Source organism: Rhinopithecus bieti, unplaced genomic scaffold (genome assembly GCF_001698545.2).
Source record: "Rhinopithecus bieti isolate Rb0 unplaced genomic scaffold, ASM169854v2 scaffold_11933, whole genome shotgun sequence".
NCBI classification, from domain to species: Eukaryota; Metazoa; Chordata; class Mammalia; order Primates; family Cercopithecidae; genus Rhinopithecus; species Rhinopithecus bieti.
Window position 1 is genome coordinate 1027962 of NW_016806995.1, and position 23709 is coordinate 1051670.

General features: G+C 44.8%; 1 protein-coding gene across 7 annotated transcripts in view; it reads right to left on the reverse strand.

The window, feature by feature from the left end:
- MYO1H (myosin IH) overlaps positions 1-23709 on the reverse strand; it is a 107484-nt gene that overhangs the window by 15121 nt on the left and 68654 nt on the right. For 6 of the 7 annotated variants that reach the window (XM_017879710.1, XM_017879706.1, XM_017879708.1 and 3 more), the window contains 10 exons: positions 23308-23375; positions 22869-22974; positions 22171-22251; positions 20948-21039; positions 16744-16838; positions 12071-12117; positions 7736-7816; positions 6539-6644; positions 4995-5112; positions 5-118 (listed from right to left, as the gene is read on the reverse strand). In XM_017879710.1, coding sequence (XP_017735199.1) covers positions 5-118; positions 4995-5112; positions 6539-6644; positions 7736-7816; positions 12071-12117; positions 16744-16838; positions 20948-21039; positions 22171-22251; positions 22869-22974; positions 23308-23375 — 908 coding nt within the window. The remainder of the gene's footprint in view (positions 1-4; positions 119-4994; positions 5113-6538; positions 6645-7735; positions 7817-12070; positions 12118-16743; positions 16839-20947; positions 21040-22170; positions 22252-22868; positions 22975-23307; positions 23376-23709) is intronic. The other variant, XM_017879707.1, reaches the window with a different exon arrangement.

Below are 23709 nucleotides of genomic sequence, written 5' to 3' on the forward strand. Positions count from 1 at the left end.
TTACTTGCCTAACTTGTATTCCTCAGGTTTGTAGCCGATGTAGTTGATCAGCCGTTCCACGCCCTCTGCTGGAGGCCCGTGCCAGTGCGGCCAGGTGTCTGGGCATAAGGACTTGTACCTAGCAGGAGAGGAGACCGACATGGAGAAGCTGTGACTGTACCTTCCTCTAGCCCTCCCCAACATCCCCGGCCCCAGAAGCCTGCTGAGCGCTGCTGTGGCATGTCAGCCACTCACTGTATGTAGTAGTCCCATCACACGAACTTTCTCGAATTCAAAGATGGGTGCTTTGCAAGAAAGGAAGAAAAGATAAACTGTTTCAATGTAATAGGAAGTTTGACCTGTCTTTGTAGAACAATGACATCATCAGATGCTCAACCCAGTGACTCAGTTCTACTCCTAGGTAACTGTCCAAGAGAAATGAAAAGGTGTCCGAACATTCATACCTGAATGTTCATAGCAGTCACTGGGTGTAGCAGTGCATGGTGCTATGATTCATAATAGCCAAAACATGGAAACAACCCAGATGTCCATCAACAGAAAACTGAACAAACAAATGTAGTCTAGCACCAGAAGAAAAAGTTCAATGCTTGGGGCCAGGTACCGTGTGTCAAGCTTGTAATCCCAGCAATTTTGGAGGCCAAGGCAGGAGGATCACTTGAGGCCAGGCATTTGAGACCAGCCTGGGCAGACCCTGTCTCTACTTAAAAAAAAAAAAGGCTGGGCGCGGTGGCTCATGCTTATAATCCCAGCACTTTGTGATCCTCAGCAGGCAGATCACAAGGTCGGGAGATCGAGACCATCCTGGCTAACACAGTGAAACCCCGTCTCTACTAAAAATATAAAAAATTAGCCGGGCATGATGGCGGGCGCCTGTAGTCCTAGCTACTGAGGAAGCTGAGGCAGGAGAATGGCATTGAACCCGGGAGATAGAGCTTGCAGTAACCGAGATTGCACCACTGCCCTCTAGCCTGGGTGACAGAGCGAGACTCCATCTCAAAAAAAAAAAGAAAAAAAAAATTTTTTTTTAGCCAGGTGTGGCGGTGTGCGGCTGTAGTCCCAGCTACTCAGGAGGATGAGGCAGGAGGATCGCTTGAGTCCAGGAGGTTGAGGCTTCAGTGAGTACTCCAGCCTGGGTAACAGAGACCCTGTCTCAAGAAAGAGTAGAGAAGAGAAAGAAAAGGTTCCATGCTTGTGAAGTGTTGAGGGCTTCCCGCACCCCCAGGGGTAATTTTGGCTCCAGTGTTAAGAACCTGATTCCAGCATGCAGTTCCCTTCTACCCTGCAGTCACTAGAAAGAGAACTGTGATGTCTGTAGTATAATGGAACAAGTGAATGCAGAATTCAGAAATGCAGATGGATCAAGGCTGGAAGCAACACAATTGGAGCCACTGGCGTAGAAACAGAATGAAACAGCCCAACTCCAGAGTGGGACGAGTCACCACCTCACCGGTGCAATGTGAACAGTAACACGACCTTCCTCATGGGGTTCTCATGAGGTTTAAATAATACACACTAGGTATTTGGCCCCAGTCCAAGACTCAGTGAGTGCTAGCAGCGGTGTTCCCAATATGCTCCTTCCTTTCATATTATGTTTATTTTTATTATTTATTTATTTTTGAGACAGAGTCTCGCTTTGTCACCCAGGCTGGAGTGCAGTGGCACGATCTCCACTCACTGCAAGCTCTGCCTCCTGGGTTCACGCCATTCTCCTGCCTCAGCCTCCCAAGTAGCTGCAACTACAGGCGCCCGCCATCACACCCAGCTAATTTTTTGTATATTTTAGTAGAGGCAGGGTTTCACCGTGTTAGCCAGGATGTCTCAGGCCCTGCTTTCATCCATGCAGACCTTGCCCAATACCAGCACGCACTGCCAAAGTTAGACAGATAAGGAGGGGCTGGGGAGAAGCCCTAAATGCCTGCAGGTTGGAGGGACTAGTACCTTCTGTCCTCTTCAACTCTATGATATGGTTGCTCCCTGATCAAGGGAAGTGGTGCCAGGCAGGTGCACAGGGTTCGGCCATCTCCAGCTCAGTCCTGTGAACCTCCCCCTGCCTCTCTGTCCCCAGCCACTGACCAGCTGCCATGCTGGCCTCTCAGCTTGCCCTGGAGCCTACTCCCATCTCCAGGCTTTCCTGCCTAGATTGATGTTCCCTGAATGCTATGGACTGATCGTCTGTGTCCCCACAAAATTCATATGATGAAATCTAACTCCCAGTGGGATGGTGTTAGGAGGCAAGGCCTCTGACAGGTGATTAGGTCACAAGGGTGGAGCACTCATAAATGAGATCAGTGCCCCTATGAGCTCATCTGCCCCTTCCACTATGTGAAGACACAGTGAGAAGGCACCATCTACAAACAAGGAAGCTGAAGCTGGCCCTCACCAGACACTGAGTCTACCAGCACCTTGAACTTGGACTTCCCAGCCTCCAGAACTGTGAGAAGTTTCCGTTGTTTAGAAGCCACCCAGTGTTTCATTATAGCAGCCCAAACAGACGAAGACACCAATTGTCCTCATGGCTCACTCCGTCACTCAGAGAGTGACCCCCTTACCTAAGGAAGGAGACTGGCCACTCTTTCCCTTTACCAGGATTCACTTTTCTTCAAATAACATATCCCTGCCTGACCTTATACAGTCACCCCTCAGTATCTGTGGTGGATTGGTTCCAGGACCCCCATGGATACAAAATCCACGGATGTTCAAGTCCCTGATAAAAAATGGCATAGTGTTTGCATATAACCTGAGTACATCCTCCTATACACTTTAAATCATCTCTAAATTACTTATTATACCTAATACTATGTAAATAGTTATTACATGTATTGCTTTTTAATTTGTATTATTATTGTTGTATTGTTATTTTCATTGTATTTTTAAAAGCATTTTCAATCCATAGTTGGTTGAATCCTCGGATGTGGAACCCATGGGTATGGAGAGCCAACTTTACATCTTTGTTATTGCTGGTCTCCCCCATAGAAAGTAAATTCCATGAGGATAGAGATGGGGTCTGTTCTGTTCTCTGCTGTCACCCCAGCTAGGACAGTGCTAGCTCAGATAGCTGCTCACCAGTTTTTTTGTTTGTTTTGTCTTGATACAGAGTCTCATTCTATCACCCAGGCCGGAGTGCAGTGGCATGATTGCAGTTCACTGCAACCTCTGCCTCCTGGGTTCAAATGATTCTCATGCCTCAGCCTCCCGAGTAGCTGGAATTACAGGCGTGCATCACCACGCCTGGCTAATTTTTGTATTTTTAGCAGACACAGGATTTCACCATGTTGGTCAGGTTGGTCTTGAACTCCTGACCTCAAGTCATCTGCCCACCTTGGCCTCCCAAAGTGCTGGGATTACAGGTGTGAGCGAACATGCCCGGCCTGCTCACTAGTTTTTATGGAAAGAATGAATGAGCCTCAGACAGCAGCAAAAATAGACAATAGATGTATGAAGTTCAAAAAAAACACAGGTAGATGGGAACATCAAGTTCGCATGTGTTTGGGGGGTGAGGTGGGCGGTGGCTGTTGCCCCTGCCATCTGCCGCAGAAGTCAAATTTGGGATGAGGATGAATGAATGATAAGTAGCTGATGGGCCAAAATGGTAGGCAAAGGAGGTACATCCAGGAAAAACAAAGGCAAAGAGTCTCAAATGACTACACTCAAAATATTAGGTTGAACCACATGAAATTGCTGATAGTCAACCATTCTGACCCACCAAAGTGACCATTTATTATGCTTGAGAGTGTGTTGCTATTTTGGTAGCATAAATTCACACACAGCCCATCATTGAAGAAGTGTTGGTGTATAAGCAATTTGGGGGATGGTGAGAATAGGCATAGAAATATTTCATTAAATCTTTACAAATTCCCTGAGCCCAGACAATTTAATCCTACAGATCAGGGAAATGACAGGTCACAGCTATAAGAGAATGAGGATTATGACCCAAGTTTGTGTGGTTTGAAAACCCATGTTCCCGCTGCTAACCTGCTGCTCTTGACAACCTGTTGGGCTAAGGCACTAAACCAGGCCCTATGGTCCCAAATGGACTTAGCTTCCCCTGCTAATTCAGAGGCCTGTGGGGCACTGCCCACGGCTGCCCCCTGGTGGCAGGTCTATGTACTTGGCCTTGCCCTTGACGGTAAACAGGGATTAGTGAGATGAACAGAAGATGGTAAACTGAGTTTTTGTGTTTGTTTTTTGTTTTGTTTTGTTTTTTTTGAGACAGGGTTCTCATTCTGTCACCCAGGCTGGAGTGCAGTGGTGCGATCTCAAGTTCACTGAAGCCTCAACCTCCCAGTCTCAGGTGATCCTCCCACCTCAGCCTTCCAAGTAGCTGGGACTACAGGTGCGCACCACCACACCCAGCTAATTTTTTTTTCTTTTTTTGATAGAGATTGGGTTTTGCCATGTTGCCCAGGCCAGTCTCGAACTCCTGGCCTCAAGCAGTCCTCCCACCTCAGCCTCCCAAAATGCTGGGATTACAGGCATGAGCCACTGCACCCAGCCAGAGTTGGTTTTTATCATTTTGTTTTGTTTTGCTTTGTTTTGAGACAGAGTCTCGCTTTGCTGCCCAGGCTGGAGTGCAGTGGCACGATCTCGGCTCACTGCAAGCTCTGCCTCCTGGATTCATGCCATTCTCTTGCGTCAGCCTCCCGAGTAGCTGGGACTACGGGTGCCCGCCACCACTCCCAGTTAAGTTTTTTTCTTTTCTTTTTGTATTTTTAGTAGAGATGGGGTTTCACCGTGTTAGCCAGATGGTCTCGATCTCCTGACCTCGTGATCTACCCGCCTCAGCCTCCCAAAGTGCTGGAATTAAAAGTGTGAGCAACAGAGTTGGGTTTTTGTATTCTCCCAAATGTGAGTGTTCTTAGCTGTCATAAACTATAGCAGTTAAGAACCAAACTGAGCCTTCCTAAGGGATGCCATTTTCTTTATCATTAAACCCCAGAGATTCTCACATAGTAGGCACATGACTATTAGCTTCAGATCAATAAAGCACATTTTACCTTTGCAAGAAATGCTCGTATTTCCTCCGGTATGCAAAACCGGCCCGTCTCACCCGCAGGTGCTCCATCAGCCCCAGGTATTTGATCTGATGCCTTATGAGGAAGTCATCAAATTTGCCTTTGGAGAAATAGAAGAGAGAATGACAGGAAAGGACTCCATGGCTTCATTTCAACCAAGACAGATCACAGTCTGAAAGCTGAAGTTCAGTGGGCTGGGTCTGGCCCCAGACTTGTTTTGTGAGGCCTTAATTAATTAATTAATTTTATTTATTTATTTATTTTTGAGACGGGGTTTCACTCTTGTTGCCCAGGCTGGAGTGCAGTGGCACAATCTCAGCTTACTGCAACCTCTGCCTCCTGGGTTTAAGTGATTCTCCTGCCTCAGCCTCCCGAGTTGTAGGGATTTCAGGTGCCCGCCGACCATGCCTGGCTAATTTTTGTAGTTTTAGTAGAGACGAGGTTTCACCATGTTGTCCAGATTGGTCTCGAACTCTTGACCTTAGGTGATCCACCTGCCTCAGCCTCCCAAAATGCTGGGATTACAGGCATGAGCCACTGTGCCCAGCCCAGTTGTGTTTTTTTAAATGGGGGAATTTTACAGGAAAAAATTAAATTTCTGGTTCCTTTGAAAAGTCCTGAGATCTGGCTATCCTGGGCCCAGAGTCCCACATGGCAATAGCTGGCCGGAGAGGAGTAGTGCTGCTGCCCCTTTAGACAGAATGTGCCTTCTCCAGTTTGCCGCAGTCCCCTCTACTCCCTATTGCCTTACAACCTGTCTGCTTCACTCATTTGCTTTTCCTGCCTGGCCTCTGTGAGCCTCTGATGATTCATTATCATTCACTATAATGGTTCCTAACGACTACATTATAGACCATGGCAAGAGCTTAGAAACTACCCAAGTCATGGATCATTTTGGAAGACTGTTCCCTGACTGGAAAAGAGCAACGTTGACTCCTCTTACTTCTGACACCTGCCTGACTCAGCTTTGTAGCTCCTGAAAATGACCAAGCTCTGAGCAATGCTCACTCTGAACCACCAAAGGAATTCATTTACCTTCTATTATTATTTTTTGAGATAGGGTCTCACTCTGTCACCCATACTGGAGTGCAGTGGCACAATCATGGCTCACTGCAGCCTTGAACTCCTGGGCTTAATTGATCCTCCCACCTCAGCCTCCCAAGTAGATGGGACTAAAGGCACATGCCACTACACCCAGCTAGTTTTTGTATTTTTAGTAGAGACATGCCACCATGCCTGGCTAATTTTTGCATTTTTTGTAGAGACGGGGTTTTGCCATGTTGCCCAAGCTGGTCTCCAATTCCTGGGCTCAGGTAATCTGCCTGTCTCAACCTCCCAAAGTGCTGGGATTACAGGCATAAGCATGTAACACCTGGCCATCTTCTATTATTTAGAAAGGAAAATGATTCACATCCAGAGGACATCGGGTGAGCTTGTGGTGGTGTTTAGGATCCCAACCCACTGCCACCTCGCTTTGCCTTACGGCCTCCTTTCCTGAGCCCAGTTCATAATGATTCACAACTCACTGGGTTCTTTCCTGTCATTGGGCTTGATGCAACGAATGTAGGAGGGCTCCTTAGAGATGAGGATTTCTAGAAGGCTGCTCAGACTGTTTTTAAACTGAGTCCCCACCTGCAGAAAGAGAGAGAGAGAGAGAGAGAGAGAGAATGAGCCAGGGAGATACTGCTGCTTCCAATGAATACAGAGAAGACTGGCCAGGGCTCAAGGTGTCAACCCTATAGAGCTGAACTATTGACAGATTGTCTTCCTAGTGGCCATTTGGCCCATTAAGAGGTGGTTTTGGATGTCCTCACCTAAGAAGCCCAAGCTTGGTCTGGTCATGTGGAAGCTGGACAAGCATCTGTCTAGGATGCCTCACTTGCTCAGCAAAGACGTGGTGAGTGCCCAGCAGAAACCAGTGCTGCCCCAGGCCTGTCATTCTCTGCCACTCTCTGCCACCTTCCTTTGTGTTTCTTTGTTGACATGTGTCCTTCATGATGCTGGCATTATTATAACTTCTTTATTTGATGGTATTTTCCTATACCCTCTCCCACTAGATTATAAGCCCATTGAGGGCAGGGACCTCATCTGGCTTGTTATTGCTAAACCCCTGTGCCTGGCACAGTGCCTGCCACATATACGTAGTAGGTGCTGCTCAATGAATGTCTGCAAACGAACAAACTGGGACTAAACTTGGAACATGAATATCACGTTCCAAGCTAATGTATATAAGCCACGTTCTAAGTGATTTTTTAAGAGACAGGGTCTTGCTCTGTCACCTAACCTGGAGTGCATAATCATGGCTCATTGTAACTTCAGACTCCTGGGTTCAAGCGATCCTCCTGCCTCAGCCTCCCAAAGTAGCTGGGACTATAGATGCACACCACTGCACCTGGCTAATTGACTTTTTCTTTCTTTCTTTTATGTTTTTAATGCACCCAAGTTTTGTCTCACTGATTTTTATCTTGATTTTTTTGTGGAGACAGGGTCTCATTATGTTGCCCAGTCTGATCTTGAACTCCTGGCCTCAAGCGATCCTCCCACCTCAGCCTCCCAAAGTGCTGGGATTACAGGTGCATATATTTAGTAGAATCTGTTAGAGAGTAATATACTTCCAGAAAAGGGGAAGGTGGCTTAAAAAGTGTAGGTAGCTGGTGGTCATCTCACCCTCTGGGGAATTTTTGTTCCCTTTCCAATTTTGCATGGACATTTATCCCACTCACTGTTGGGGGCCTCCTCCGGTTTTCTAACTCAGCCAGCAGGAAGCATTCCCTCAGGATAACATTCTTGGACTTGCACAGCACCTGTAAATGAAGAGAAATGAGCACCATGTTCGCTGTTTCACAAATCGCTACAAGGCCGTCAGGACAGCTCCCAGAAGTGTGCATGAAGCAACAGAGCCATCTGCTTGTTGAATGCTTTAAGAGGTTCCTAATGTAAAGAAAGGGGAACAACACAGTCAAATCTGGAAATCCATGTTCACATTCTACATCCACTGCTTTGCCTACTTACTGAGGCTAGCTGTTTTTTCTCAGACATTGTCCCTGGTTCCGTGCAGCTGCTTCAGAATAAACTGGCTCTTTAAGAATGAGGAGTTCGAGACCAGCCTGACCAACATGGAGAAACCCCATCTCTACTAAAAATACAAAATTAGCCAGGCATGGTGGCACGTGCCTGTAATCCCAGCTACTCGGGAGGCTGAGGCAGGAGAATCACTTGAATCCAGGAGGTGGAGATTGCAGTGAGCTGAGGTTGTGCCACTGCACTCCAGCCTGGGCAACAAGAGTTAGCAAAACTCCGTCTCAAAAAAAAAAAAAAAAAAAAAAGATCCCAGGCCGGGAATGATGGGACTCAGGCTTATAATCCCAGTACTTGGAGAGGCCGAGACAGGAAGATGGCTTCAACCCAGGAGTTTGAGACCAGCCTGGGCAACATGACAAACCCTCATCTCTACCAAAAAAAAAAAAAAGTTAGCTAGGCGTAGTAGTGCACGCCTATGGTCCTAGTTACTCAGGAAGCTGAGGCGGGAGGATCACTTGAGCCCACAAAGTCGAGGTTACAGTGAACTGTGATCATGCCACTGCACTCCAGCCTGAGTTACAGACTGAGACCCTGTCTCAAAAAGAAAAAAATGGGCCAGGCGCGGCGGCTCAAGCCTGTAATCCCAGCACTTGCGGGAGGCCTAAGGTGGGCGGATCACGAGGTCAGGGGAGATCGAGACCATCCTGGCCTAACACAGTGAAACCCCGTCTACTACTAAGAATACAAAAATTAGGCCGGGCGTGGCCGGCGCGGCGCCTGTAGTCCCAGCTACTCGGTGGAGGCTGGAGGCAGGAGAATGGCATGAACCTGGAAGGCGCGAGCTGCAGGAGCCGAGATGCGCCACTGCACTCTCAGCCTGATGTGACAGAGCGTAGACTCCGCTCTCACAAAAAAAAAAAAAAAAAAAAAATTACCTCCAAGATAATGTTGTTAAGTGAAAAAAGCAAGATGCAGAACCACACACTGTGCTCATTATTGTGCAAAGAGAAAGAAAAAAAAAAAAAGGAGATTCACGTAATTCACGTACACACATCCTGTGTGATTCCTGGAAGGACACACAATACAAAAATGAGCAGCTGGTTCTCAGGAGAGAGACTTGCTGACATGGGACCCAGGGCACTAGCTTTTGGACTGTTTGACTTTCGCCCCTGTGCATATATTTTTTAAAATAATCTGTATCACCAAAAGTCCTTAATTTTTTAAAAAATTTAATTCTCTACCAGAAAAATAATATTTTCCCTATATATATAAAATGGAATATTATTCAGTCTTCAAAAGGATGATTCTGACATATTCCACAACACGAATAAACCTATGCTAAGTGAAATAAGTATTATGCTTTTTAAGCTAAGTGAAATAAGCCAGTCGCAAAAAGACAAACACTGTCTGATTTCACTCATATACGGTCCCTAAAGGAGTTAAATTCATACAGGCAGAAAGTAGATGGTATTTCCAGGGGCTGCTGGCAGGGGGAACAGAGAGTAGCTGTTTAGTGGAGACTGAGTTTCAGTTTTGCAAGATGAAAAGAGCTCTGGAGATGAACTGCACAACAATGTAAATTTACTCAACACTATTGAATTGTACACTTTAAAATGATTAAAATGTGGCTGAGTGTGGTAGCTCATGCCTGTAATCCCAGCACACTGGGAGGCCAAGGTGGGTGGATCCTTTGAGGCCAGGAGTTCAAGACCAGCCTGACCAACGTGGTAAAATTCCATCTCTACTAAAAATACAAAAAAAATTTAGCCCGGTGTGGTGGCGCATGCCTGTAATTCTACCTACTCGGGAGGCTGAGGCAGGAGAATTGCTTTGAACCCGAGGCAGAGGTTGCAGTGAGTTGAGATCATGCCACTGCACTCCAGCCTGGGTGACAGAGTGAGATTCTGTCTCAAAAATAATGAATAAGTAAAATGATTAAAATGTTATATTTTATGTTACATAAGTTTTGTCACAACTCAAAAATATGTTTTTTCTTTCTTTTTGAGACAGGGGCTCATTCTGTCATCCAGGCTGGAGTGCAATGGCACACTCACAGCTCACTGCAACCTCCACCTCCACCTCCTGGGCTCAAGCAATCCCCGCCACCCCAGCCTTCCAAGTAGCTGGGACCACAGGGCGTGTTACCACACCCAGCTAATTTTTGTGGGTTTTTTTGGTAGAGATGGGGTTTCACCATGTTGTCCAGGCTGGGTTCAAGCTTCTGGGCTCAAGTGATCTACCCAGTTCGGCCTCCCAAAATGCTGGGATTACAGGTGTGAGCCACCGCGCCTGGCCCCCCGGTTTTTTTAATTGAATTTTTTGTTGTTGTTTAACCCATTGCAGTTCCAAACCTATAGTGATATGGAACAGTAATCTGCAAATAGTACAGAAACAAATTAGAAGTGTTCCCTCCTGAAGTCAAAAAGTTCAGGGAGCTTCAGCCCTGGTGGGTGAAGGGAGAGATTCAGAGAATTTTTCCTGTGTGATGCCCTCTCCGTGGATTGGTTTGTGAAGCTAATGGCCATGACCCCAGAGGGGAAGCCATTAGAAAAACGCTGTCTCTCGTTTGTCAACCAGACACTTCCACTCCCGTGTTCTCCTCTGCATGAGGCAGAGAGTAGCAGACCCACTTCGCCAATGGGGAAACCTGCCACATGGTCTCCAGCAGGGAAGGGGCTGGGCGGGGACTCAGACCCAGAAAGCGACTGTGAATCCAAAGTTAGGAGTTGTTCGTCTATCCTGAGTCCTAAAAGGTTGAGACAAGCAGTCCCAGAAGTGGTAGAGAAAGTTCAGGAAGGCAGAAAAAACACTCCTGAGGTGACTATTCACTTGCTCAGTCCGAAAATGTTACCCTTAGGGTTAAACTTTTTATAACCCAAGCTAATAAAAGCTAATTTTGTACAAAACAGTTAACTATTTTAATACAAAATAAGGCCCTTAAAAACTCAAGGTTTTAGGCATGGCATGGTGGCTGAAGCCTGCAATCCCAGCACTTTGGGAGAGTGAGGTGGGAGGATCACTTGAGGCCAGGAGTTCGAGACCAACCTAAGCAACATAGCAAGATCCTGTATCTACAAACAAAAAAATCATTTGGGTGTGATGGTGTGTGTCTGAAGTCCCAGCTACTCAGACTGAGGCAGGAGGATCACTCGAGCCCCAGAGGTTGAGGCTGCAGTGGGCTATGATGGCGCCACTGCACTCCAGCCTGGATGACAGAGCGAGACTGTCTCAAAAACAACAGCAGCAGCAGTAGCGGCAGCAGCAACACTTCTTAGATTCATGAGATACATGGAAAGGCAAAGAGATTTGGAATTCCATCGGCAGCCCTGGGGATTAATACTATCCCCAGCCCCCACCTCATGATGTGACCTTGTGCAAGTTGTGACCTGTCTGGGTCTCAGCTTCCTCATCCTCAGATTATGTCACCCCAGTATATTCTCATGACACCAGAATGAAATCTCTACTTCCCCTGTGGACCTGCCCATGCTAAGCTCTCAGCCCCCTGTCCTAATATTTCCCCTCATCCAGACCATAGGACCTTTGCACATGCTGGTCCCTCTACCTGGAATAACTTCTGAACCTTCTATGGCCAAAGTCATTCTCATTCAGGTTTTAGCTCAAAGTGACCTCCAAGGGGTGTTTTCTGTAATCACCTAAATTAAAAATGTCCCCTTCAATCACAGTTCCTTCTGTATTCTCTTTGTAGCACTTCTTACTGATGGATAACTTATGTGTGTATATATTTATTATCTGCTTCCCCAACTCCTGACTGTAAGCCCCATGGGAACAAGAACTCCATCTTGTTCACTGATGGCCTCCAGAGCTGGTACCCAGTGGGGCACCATACACATTTGAATGGTTTGTTGAGTGAAGTGTCCACACAGATTATCTTAAATGTCTGTTCTGGCCATGACATGCCAGAGTTCTAACACAATGCATGGAAAAGAAAAATCCAGAAGGCAAATTCTACCAAAATCACTATCATGGGTAATATTTCAAAATCATCAGAAACACATACAGTTAAGTGTCAGACTTACTTCTTTCAGATGTCTGTAAAGAAGATCATTGTTTTTTTCCAAGAATCCTGTAAAGCATTGAATAAAAATTTTTTGAATCAATGGCTCTGCCTAAAAATACAATTCCATCCCAACTCATTGCAAAGGGAAATTCTGAAAAATAATTTCTTAGGATTAGCTCATAGTTTCTCAACCTTGGCTCTACGGATATTTGGGGCTGGGTCGTTCTTTGTGGTGGGGGCTGTCCCATATATTGTGGGATGTTGAGGAGCATCCATGGCCTCTATTCACACTAGATCCCAGTAACACTCTCCCCAGTTGTGACAACCAAATATATTTCTAGATTATATGGCTTGGGTCTGTGCCCTCGCTCAAATCTCAAGTCAAATTGCAATCCCCAATGTTGGAAGAGCGGCCTGGTTGGGGGTGATTGGATCGTGGGTGCAGATGTCCCCCTCGCTGTTCTCATGATAGTTTTCAGGAGATCTAGTCGTTTAAAAGTGTGTGGCACCTTCCCCTTCACTCTGTCCCTCCTTCTCCAGGCATGTTAGACATGCTTGCTTCCCCTTCGCCTTCCACCAAGATTGTAAGTTTCCTGAGGCCTCCCCAGCCATGCTTCCTGCACAGCCTGAAGAACTTTGAGTCAATTAAACCTCTTTTCTTTATAAATTACCCAGTCTCAGGTAGTTCTTTATAGCAATGTGAGAATGTACTATATGCTAGACATTGCCACATATCCCTGCGAGGGGGTGGGTGGGCAGGTAACACGTCCATCATTGAGAACCAGGTCCTCAGAACTGAACTCATGGCACAAATGCTATACTCAACCCTGATGTGCTGTCATATAAATATGCACAGTCTTTACACTAAGTATTGCACACTTGCCCTAGTCCAATAGCAAAGAAACACACGTACACTGAATATACAGAAACAGAGGGGACACTGAACCTCAAGGACAGCCAACTGGGACTCTAAATAGATGACAAAATTCCCCATGACTGAGAAAAAACAAACTCAAGCACCATGGCTGGTGGTATCCAAGAGCATCTTCAGGCAAAGACAGACATGTCATTTCCAGGTTTAAAACTTGGCTTATCTGTCGACCTGAAACTTAATGAGTTAATAATTACATCAGAAAGTCAATGGCATTATAAAGGCAAAACCAGATATTTTTTTTTTTTTTTAAGTTGGGGGAGCAGCCAAGCATCATGTCTCATGCTTGTAATCCCAGCACTTTGGAAAGCTGAGGTGGGAGGATCGCTTGAGCCTAGGAGTTTGAGACTAGCCTGGGCAACATAGTGAGCTTGAGACTAGCCTGTCTCTACACAAATTTTTTTAAAAACTTAGCTGTATGTGGTGGTGCATGCCTGTAGTCCCAGCTACTTGGGGAGCTGAGGTAGGAGGATCGCTTGAGCCCAGGAAGTCAAGACTGCAGTGAGCCATGATTGCGCACTGTACTCCTGTCTAGGCAACAGAGTGAAACCATGTTTCCAGAAAAATGATTAAATAAAAATTTTAAAAAGGCATGCATCAAAAGTGTTTAAGAAAAAAAATGGTGGCATAGAAGCAAGCTGGCTTCACTCCCCCCACAGAAAACCAAAATGAAATAATATAGCATGAGATTATTACCAGAAATATCCCAGAACTCAAATATGAGGAAGTCATAATTCCTGGTGCTACAAAGAAGTAGAAAATCTCAGAGCAGATGATAAAAGAATCAGATTTCCATATCCATGATGCCCCCCATCTGCCTGGCACCAACCACATGGAAAACTCCCCACCAACACACAGTTTCTACATGGAAAAAAATGAGATCAAGGCAGAGTGAGTGAGTGTGTGTGTGTGTGTGTGTGTGTGTATCCTCACATTCATAGGTATATGCAGAAAACGTTTCTATTTTCCTGGAAGTAGTTACAAGAAACTGTTTATTCTTGTGGTTCCCCCTGAAAGAGAGACTGAGAGTAAAAGGCATTTGAGTTTTCCTTTTGTTCTTTCCTGTGCTGTCAGCAGTTTACAGCTCTATATGTGTATTATCTTTATTCTTTAAACAAAAATCAAGGGATTATCTGCCCAAAGAGATTCATCCTATTTAAAATTTTTTCTTTTGTCACTTTGCATTCAAAGAAAAAACCCTAATACCTGTACATGTTATTACTTTTTAAAAGATTCTTAGAAATATACTCTTATTTAAAAGTAAAAATAATGTTGGGTGTGGTGGCTCACGCCTGTAATCCCAGCACTTTGGGAGGCCAAGGCGGGCAGATCACCTGAGGTCAGGAGTTTGAGACCAGTCTGGCCAACATGGCAAAAACTGTCTCTACTAAAAATACAAAAATTAGTTGGGCGTGGTGGCAGACATCTATAATCCCAGTTTCTCAGGAGGCTAAGGCAGGAGAATGGCTTGAACCCCAGGAGGCAGAGGTTGCAGCGAGCCAAGATCACGCCACTGCACTTCAGCCTGGGTAACAGAGCAAGACCTTTTCTCAAAAAAAAGAAAAAAAAAAAGTAAAACTAATTTCAAACCAAAAGTAAAAGTGACAAAAGAAAACGAAGAAGAGTTAGACTTCATCAAAACTAAAAACTTTTATGCTTCAAAGGACACCATCACAAAAATGAAAAGACAACTCATAGAATTGGAGAAAATATTTGCAAATTGTATATCTGATCAGGATCTAGTATCTAGGATATATAACAAATTCTTACAACTCAATAATGAAAAAAACCTAATCTCAAACATGGGCAAAAGATCTGCACAGACATTTCTCCAAGGAAGATAAACAGCCAATAAGCACATGAAAAGATGTTTAATATCATAGGTCATTAGAGAAATGCAAATCAAAAGCACAATGAAATACCACTTCACACCCACTAATATGGTTAGAAGTACATCACATATAGGCCGGGTGTGGTGGCTCACACCTATAATTCTAGCGCTTTGGGAGGCCAAGGCGGCTGGATCATGAGGTCAGGAGATGGAGACCATCCTGGCTAACACAGTGAAGCCCCGTCTCTACTAAAAATACAAAAAATTAGCCGGGCGTGGTGGTGGTGCCTGTAGTCCCAGCTACTTGGGAGGCTGAGGCAGGAGAATGGCATGAACCCAGGAGGCGGAGCTTGCAGTGAGCAGAGATCATGCCACTGCACTCCAGCTCGGGCAACAGAGCAGAACATCACATATGGAACATAACAGATATATAGAATGATATAACACAAGCATGGGTGAGTCTGTGGAGACATTGGAAGCCCTCATATGCTGCTGGTGGAAATGTAAAATGGTGCAGCTGCTTCGGAAAATGACCTGGCAGTTCCTCAAAAGGTTAAGCATACAGTTAACATACATATTTTTTATTTTGAGACGAAGTCTTGCTCTGTCACCCAGGCTGGAATGCAGAGGCACAATCTTGGCTCACTGCAACCTCTGCCTCCCAGGTTCAAGCCATTCTCCTGCCTCAGCCTCCCAAGCAGCTGGGACTACAGGTGTCCACCCCCACACCCGGCTAATTTTTGTATTTTCAGTAGAGATGGGGCTTCACCAGGCTGGTCTCAAACTCCTGACCTCAGGTGATTCGCCCCCCACTTGGCCTCCCAAAGTGCTGGGATTACAGGCATGAGCCACTGCACCTGGCTGAGTTACCATATCTAATCTAATAATTCCATTCCTAGGTATATACATAAGAAAAATGAAAACTTATGCCCATACTAAAACTCATACCGGCATATTCATGGTAGCCTTATTTATAATAGTTAGAAGGTATAAACAACCCAAGTGCCTACCATGAGGTATTGAGGAATGCATGAACAAAATGTGGCATATCCACATCATGGAATATTATTTGACAATAAAAAGGAATGAAAGCATGGATGAACCCTGAAAAAAATTATGTTAAGTGAAAGAAACCAGACACAAAAGGCCACACGTTGTATGATTCCAGTTATAAAAAAAGGTCAAAAAAAAAAAAAAAAGGTCAATCTATAGAGAGGGAAGGTGGATCAGCTGGTTGCCTTGAGCTGTAGGGGTGGGGTTAGAGGGAAACAGAGAGTGCCTGCTAATGGCTACAGGATTTCTTTTGGGGGTGATAAAATGTTCTAAAATGAATGGTGGTGGCCAGGCATGGTGGCTCATACCTGTAATCCCAGCACTTTGGGAGGCTAAGGTGGGTAGATCACTTGAGGTCAGGAATTTCAGACTAGCCTGGCCAACATGGCAAAAACAAACAAACAAAAAAATTAGCTGGGCGTGGTGGTGGGCGCCTGTAACCCCAGTTACTTGGAAGGCTGAGGCAGGAGAATGGCTTGAACCTGGGAGGTGTAGGTTGCAGTGGGCCGAGACAGCGCCACTGCACTCCAGCCTGGGCAACAGAGCGAGACTCTCTCTCAAAATAAAAATAAAAATAAAATAAAACAAAATGAATGGTGGTAATGTTTTCACAACTCTGAATATATTAATACTAAAATCTACTGAATTGTACATTTTAAAATGGGGTAAATGGATGGTATGTGAATTGCATCTCAATAAAGTGGTTATTTACAAAAATAATAAATACAATTAGAAAGACTTTTTCGAGTGGCTTAAATGCAAGGTTAGGGAATGTTTGGGATGACCGTGCACCATTTCCTCCGTGGACTCAGAGTTTATTGTAAGACACCAGGCTGGGCACACACATGGCTGTCACCTGTACCCCACGACCACTTACCCTTGGTGCAGTATGTGACCTCTCCTGCATAGTGGAGGAGGCGGAACTCCATCCAGCCAATCCTCTTTCGGCCCGTTGGACCAGCCAGCTTACGGCTACGAGACAGAAATGGACATGAGTTGAACTTTCTTTTTTTTTTTTTTTGAGATGGAGTCTTGCTCTGTTGCCCAAGCTGGAGTAGAGTGGCACGATCTTGGCTCACTGCAACCTCCACCCCCTGGGATTAAGTGATTCTCCTGCCTCAGCCTCTGGAGAAGCTGGGATTATAGGCACGTGCCACCACACTCAGCTAAATTTGCATTTTTAGTAGAGATGGGGTTTCACCATGTTGGTCAGGCTGGTCTTGAACTCCTGACCTTGTGATCCACCTGCCTCAGCCTACCAAAGTGCTGGGATTACAGGTGTGAGCCACCACACCTGGCCTATGAGGTGAACTTTCTACTTCACTGAGACAAAATGGCACCAATATCTGAAGCAAAGAGTGAGAGAGAGATGCCTTCAACCAGTTAGGTCCACATTGAAAGCCACTACACAGGGAGGCTCCCAGGAAGTCTTGTTACTTATTTTCTGGCTATAGACCAAAATTTCTTTAAAATTAGATCCTTTGGCCAGGCGTAGTAGCTCACACCTGTAATCCTAGCACTTTGGGAGGCTGAGGCAGGAGGATCGTTTAAGGCCAGGAGTTTGAGATTAGTCTGGGGCAACACAGCAAGACCCTGTCTTTTAAAAAAAATACAAAACATTGGCTGGGAGTGGTAGCATGCACCTTGTAGTCCCAGCTACTCAGGAGGCTGAGGTGGGAGGATTGTTTGAGCCCAGGAATTTGAGGCTGCAGTGAACTATAATTACACCACTAGACTCCAGCCTGTGCAACAGAGTGAGACCTTGTCTCAAAAAATAAAAAAACAAAATTAGATCCTTTCTTCCCATAAATGCTGAGAAATAAAAGTACAGAACTGAGCCACAGAAACACATGTATTTGTACAATGAATTCACTTCTGTTTTTCTAGGTGATGTAACATGTCTTACATTTTTATGATGTTGAAAGACTAAAATGCTCATAAAATATCAGTTTTCAGTTTCTACAGATTCTTGATTTTTTTTGAGATGGAGTCTTGCTCTGTCTCGCAGGCAGGAGTGCAGTGGTGTGATCTTGGCTCACTGCAACCTCTGCCTCCTGAGTTCAAACGATTCTCCTGCCTCTGCCTCCCGAGTAGCTGGGATTACAGGTGTGAGCCACCATGCCTGGCTAATTTTTTGTATTTTTAGTGGAGATCGTTTTTCACCATGTTGGGCAGGCTGGTCTTGAACTCCTGACGTCAGACGATCCACCTGCCTCAGCCTCCTAAAGTGCCGGGATTATAGGCATGAGCCACTGTGCCTGGCCAGATTCTTGATTTTTTAAAATGACTTTTACTTGAAATTGTCACATAAATTGACAGCACACATATATTCTAAGCGTACAGCTCAATGAATATTTGAAAATAATATGCCTGGCCGGGCGCGGTGGCTCAAGCCTGTAATCCCAGCACTTTGGGAGGCCGAGACGGGCAGATCACGAGGTCAAGAGATCGAGACCATCCTGGCTAACATGGTGAAACCCCGTCTCTACTAAAAAATACAAAAAAACCTAGCCAGGTGAGGTGGCAGGCGCCTGTAGTCCCAGCTACTCGGGAGTCTGAGGCAGGAGGATGGCGTAAACCCAGGAGGCGGAGCTTGCAGTGAGCTGAGATCTGGCTACTGCACTCCAGCCTGGGCGACAGAGCAAGACTCTGTCTCAAAAAAAAAAAAAAAAAGAAAAGAAAAACGAAAACAATATGCCTGTGTAACCAGCACCCAGATTAAGAAGCAGAGCAGTCCTTGAGAACCCCCACATTGAGCCCTTTCCAGTTGCAACCAGACATGTAACAGCATAAGTGAATTTTTACCCAGTTGTATGTGTTGCATTGCAATGGAATTATATAGTATGTAGTCTTTTTTTTTTTCCTTTGAGACAGAGTCTCGCTTTGTTGCCCAGGCTGGAGTGCAATGGCGCAATCTCGGCTCACTGCAACCTCCGCCTCCCAGATTCAAGCGATTCTCCTGCCTCAGCCTCCCAAGTAGCTGGAACTACAGGTGTGTGTCACCATGCCCGACTAAGTTTTGTATTTTTAGTAGAGACGGGGTTTCACCATGTTGGTCAGGCTGGTCTCGAACTCTTGACCTCAGGTGATCCGCCTGCCTCAGCCTCCCAAAGTACTGGGATTATAGGCATGAACCAGAGCACCTGGCCATAATATGTACTCTTTTGTGTCTGACTTCTATCACATTTGTGTAACTTACTTACATCATTGCATGCAGTTACAGATTATTCATTGCACAGTGATATATTATTCCATTTGTGAATGCACCCCAATTTATTTTTCCATTCTTGATTCACTATATAATTTCATGTGCTTATCCTTTGCAATTTCATTTACTTATCCTTTCAGCATTCTACAACAGGTCTGAGAAAGCCATCACCATTTACTAAGTCTTTACCATGTCCAGAAATTGCATCATTTACAAAACTGGATGGTAAGTATATTAATAACCCCATCTTGTAGCAGGGGAAACACAAATGCAGGAGCATTCATTTGGTCTTGGGGCCAGGTACGGTAGCTCACTTCTGTAATCCCAGCACTTTGGGAGACTGAGGTGGGCAGGTCACTTGAGGTCAGGAGTTCAAGACCAGCCTGGCTAACATGGTGAAACCTCATCTCTACTAGCACACGTCTGTAGTCCTAGCTACTTGCAAGGCTGAGGCAGAAGAATCACGTGAACCCGGGAGGTGAAGGTTGCAGTGAGCCGAGATCGCCCTACTACACTCAGTCTGGGCAACAGAGCAAGACTCTGTCTCTAATAATAATAATAATAATAATGACAATAATAATAACGACAATAAAAAATTAGCTGGGTGTGGTGGCAGGTGCTTGTAATCCCAGCTACTCGGGAGGCTGAAGCAGGAGAATCGCTTGAACCCGGGATGTGGAGGTTGTAGTGAGCAGAGATTGCACCACTGCACTTCAGCCTGGGTGACAGAGTGAGACTCCATCTCAAACAAAACAAAACAAAACCAAAAAGCAAAAAAGAAACAAACAAACAAACCAGGTCTTAATGACTCCAGCATATGCTCTTAAATTGTCTCCTCCTTACCTCAAAGACTAAGTTAAATGTCTAGTTGATCTTGTGGGATGTGGTACTCTGTATTTGATCTGCATGGTGGTTACACAGGCACATACAAACACAAAAATTTATCGGGTTGTTCATTTCAGATCTACTCATATCACAGTATTTTATACTTGAATTTTTGAAAAGATTATTTCATGTACATAGACACGTCCAAAATATAATGATCACTGATAAAGGAAGATACAAAATCTTTTTTAAAAAATCATACTTGTGGCCGGGCGCGGTGGCTCAAGCCTGGAATCCCAGCACTTTGGGAGGCTGAGACGGGTGGACCACGAGGTCAGGAGATCGAGACCATCCTGGCTAACATGGTGAAACCCCGTCTCTACTAAAAAATACAAAAAAAACTAGCCAGGCATGGTGGCAGGTGCCTGTAGTCCCAGCTACTCGGGAGGCTGAGGCAGGAGAATGATGTAAACCCACAAGGCGGAGCTTGCAGTGAGCTGAGACCCAGCCACTGCAGTCCAACCTGGGCAACAGAGCGAGATTCCGTCTCAAAACAAAAAAAATCATACTTGTGTCTGAGTGCGATGGCTCACAGCAGTAATCTCGGCACTTTGAGAGGCCAAGATAGGTGGATCGCTTGGAGCCAGGAGTTCCCGACCAGCCTGGGGAACAGGGTGAAACTCTGTCTCTACAAAAAGTATAAAAATTAGCCAGGCATGGAGGTGTATGTTTGTCACCCCAGCTTCTTGGGAGGCTGAGGTTGGAGGATCACTTGAGCCTGGGAGGTTGAGGCTGCAGTGAGTTGTGATCATGCCACTGCACTCCAGCCTAGGTGACAAACTAAGACCATGTCTCAAAAAAAAAAAAAAATACTTGTAATTCACTTAATTTCTACTAACAAAGGGCTGGCACATCTATGAGTGGTATATCATAAAGATATTTTTATGTATGAAGTAGTTGTTCTCTTGAAGAACATTATCCAAATACTAAAAAAATGGAGATACAATGATCTTCCCCCATGCAAAATCTGGTCAAATAAAGTATGTACGTTTCGAAGTGTGCATGTGTGCCCACTTTCTCTTCCAATTTCTCCAGGAAACTCAAGTCTGTAGCAGGACCAGGCCGAATGCATTCTTCATCCTTCAAAAGAAAAAGAGAAGCCTCAATCCACAGCACGACACTCCATCAATGCCAAGTTTAAATGCGTTCACCAGCTGGAGCAGAAAGTACTGGACTAAAAGACTGTCATTTCATATAAGTGCAGGTGAACATTCTGGGGGAAGAAAGGGGCTTATCCATGTGTTTGGCTTCTAAGATTTGAGAAGGGGACCATGGAACCAGAGGGCCTGAATATCCTATGAAAAGGCAACTCTCCCACCATCTGACTCAAAGTCTTCCCAAGGATACTCCACAGCTACTATGACCAAGCTTAATGCCAACCTCACCTTCTCTAAACCAGTCATCGCTGACCACGATTACCATGTGTACAGACTCTTGTTGTAGAATAAAAGCTCTCAGGGAAAGAAAGGTATAAAACCAGTTGAGTCAAAGCTTTCATATTTCTTAAGTTCATCTTTCTATTTCCTATTTTTAATCCTCAAGAATGATACCATTTAGTTGGTATCTTAAAAATTACAGGTGTGGTCGAGTGAAGTGGTTCACGTCTATAATCCTGGCATTTTGACAGGCCAAGGTGGGAGGATGACTTGAGCCCAGGAGTTTGAGACCAGCCTAGGTCACATGGTGAAACCCTTTCTCTATAAAAAGTTTAAAATTTAGCCAGGTGTGGTGGTATACCTCTGCAGTTCCAGCTACTCAGGAGGCTGATGTGGGAGGATTGCTTGAGCCCAGGAGTTAGAGACCACCCTGGCTCAACCTTTTTTTTTTTTTTTTTTTTGAGATGGAGTCTCGCTCTGTCGCCCAGGCTGGAGTACAGTGGTGTGATCTCGGCTCACTGCAACCTCTGCCTCCCGGGTTCAAGCAATTCTCCTGTTTCAGCCTCCCAAGTAGCTGAGACTACAGGTGCATGCCACCATGCCCAGCTAATTTTTGTATTTTTAGTAGAGATGGGGTTTCACTATATTGGTCAGGCTGCTCTCTAACTCCTGACCTCAGGTGATCCACCTGCCTCGGCCTTCCAAAGTGTTGGGATTACAGGCGTGAGCCACCGCACCTGGCCCGGCTCAACCCTTTTTAAGCCTGGGAAAAAGTTCTTCCAAGAGTTGTAAATGCCGGGTGAATAGGCTCTAATGAAACATTAATTTTTCTCACCAGAATGGATATGATTCCTTTATGTCTCTCTTCTACCAAATCACAGATGATCTTGTTGTTGAAATATTTAATTGGCTCCCACTAAAATGACAAAGAGGAATTAATTCTTCAAGAAATATTTAGATGAGCATAAAAGTTGGTTTTAAATTGGTTTTCTAAGACATCTTTTTTCAAAATCTAGTTTTTATATTTATATTCAACCTTAAACAAATTATATTTTCTGAATACCAAAATAATTTCTCAGGAAATAAACAGAGAAGGGCTAAAAATTAATCCTCAGTACTAATTAGGAAAATCTCCAATGAAATAATATTTCAATTAAATGTCTTCAGTGGTTGGGCACAGTGGCTGACACCTGTAGTCCCAGTACTTTGGGAGGTCGAGGCAGGAAGATCACTTGAGTCCAGGAGTTCAAGACCAGCTTGGGCAACATAGAGAGACCCTGTTTCTACAAAAAGTAAAACAATTAGCCAGGCATGGTGGCATGTGCCTGTGGTCCCAGCTACTTAGGAGGCTGAGGCAGGAGGATCACTTGACCCCAGGAGGTGGAGGTTGCAACAAGCCATGATTCTGCCACTGTACTCCAGCCTGGGTGACAGAGTAAGACTTTGCTTAAAAAATAATAATAATAATAATAATTTAAAAAATCTTTAGCTAGATTAAGAAATCAGATGAGGAGAAAATATCAAAATGTTTACCTCTATGCCTTCCATTTCATATTCTGCCTGTTCTGCTTTTAGAGTCCTCTCGATTAACAGTTGCTGGAGTTTCTCATTGCAGTAATTTATACAGAACTGTTCAAAACTAGAGATACAAAAGATTTAAATAACTAAAGTTAAATGAAGAGAACCATTTTTTAAAAATTATATTCTTTCTAGGGATGCTTTTAATAAAGAAAAGCAAAGTCCTTATTAATAAAATAATTTACTAAATAAATCATAAGAGTCAAGTGAGAATATATTTGCATTTTTATGGTTAGTCGACATCTAGAATGGTCTGTAAATTAGAAACTATGTAAATCTAGAGATTTTCTGGGGACAGGAAAATCAATCTAGTAACATTAGCGAATGATTTAAATCTTGACTGAAACCTTAAAAAAGGGCAAAAGACAGGTAGGGAGGTAATGACAAAACGTACCCATTCTTGTCAAAGACTTCAAACCCGTAGATGTCCAGTAATCCAATTACAGTTTTCCTGGTGAAATCCTGGTCAAAATAACACACTCCACTCATTCTTAGGTCTTTTCCTTTGTGCTACTCAAAACTCTGTTGCTGCTCCCCCAAACTGGGACTTGGCGCTAAAGCTCGTGTCTCCTCTTTCTCCAACAATACAGAACCTTTGGGTGGAAGTAATTTCCCCAGCCTGCTGCTCCTGCCTACTCAGATCCCACTGCGGCTTCCACAGCCATCAACTGTGGAGTGAGACCGTCCCCTTCTGATTCACTTCTTTGCTTCAGCTCTCCTCAGCCTCCCAAGCTAAGGAGGAGGAGGAGGAGGAGGGGGAGGAGGAGGAGGAGGGGAAGAGGAGGAGGAGGAAGAA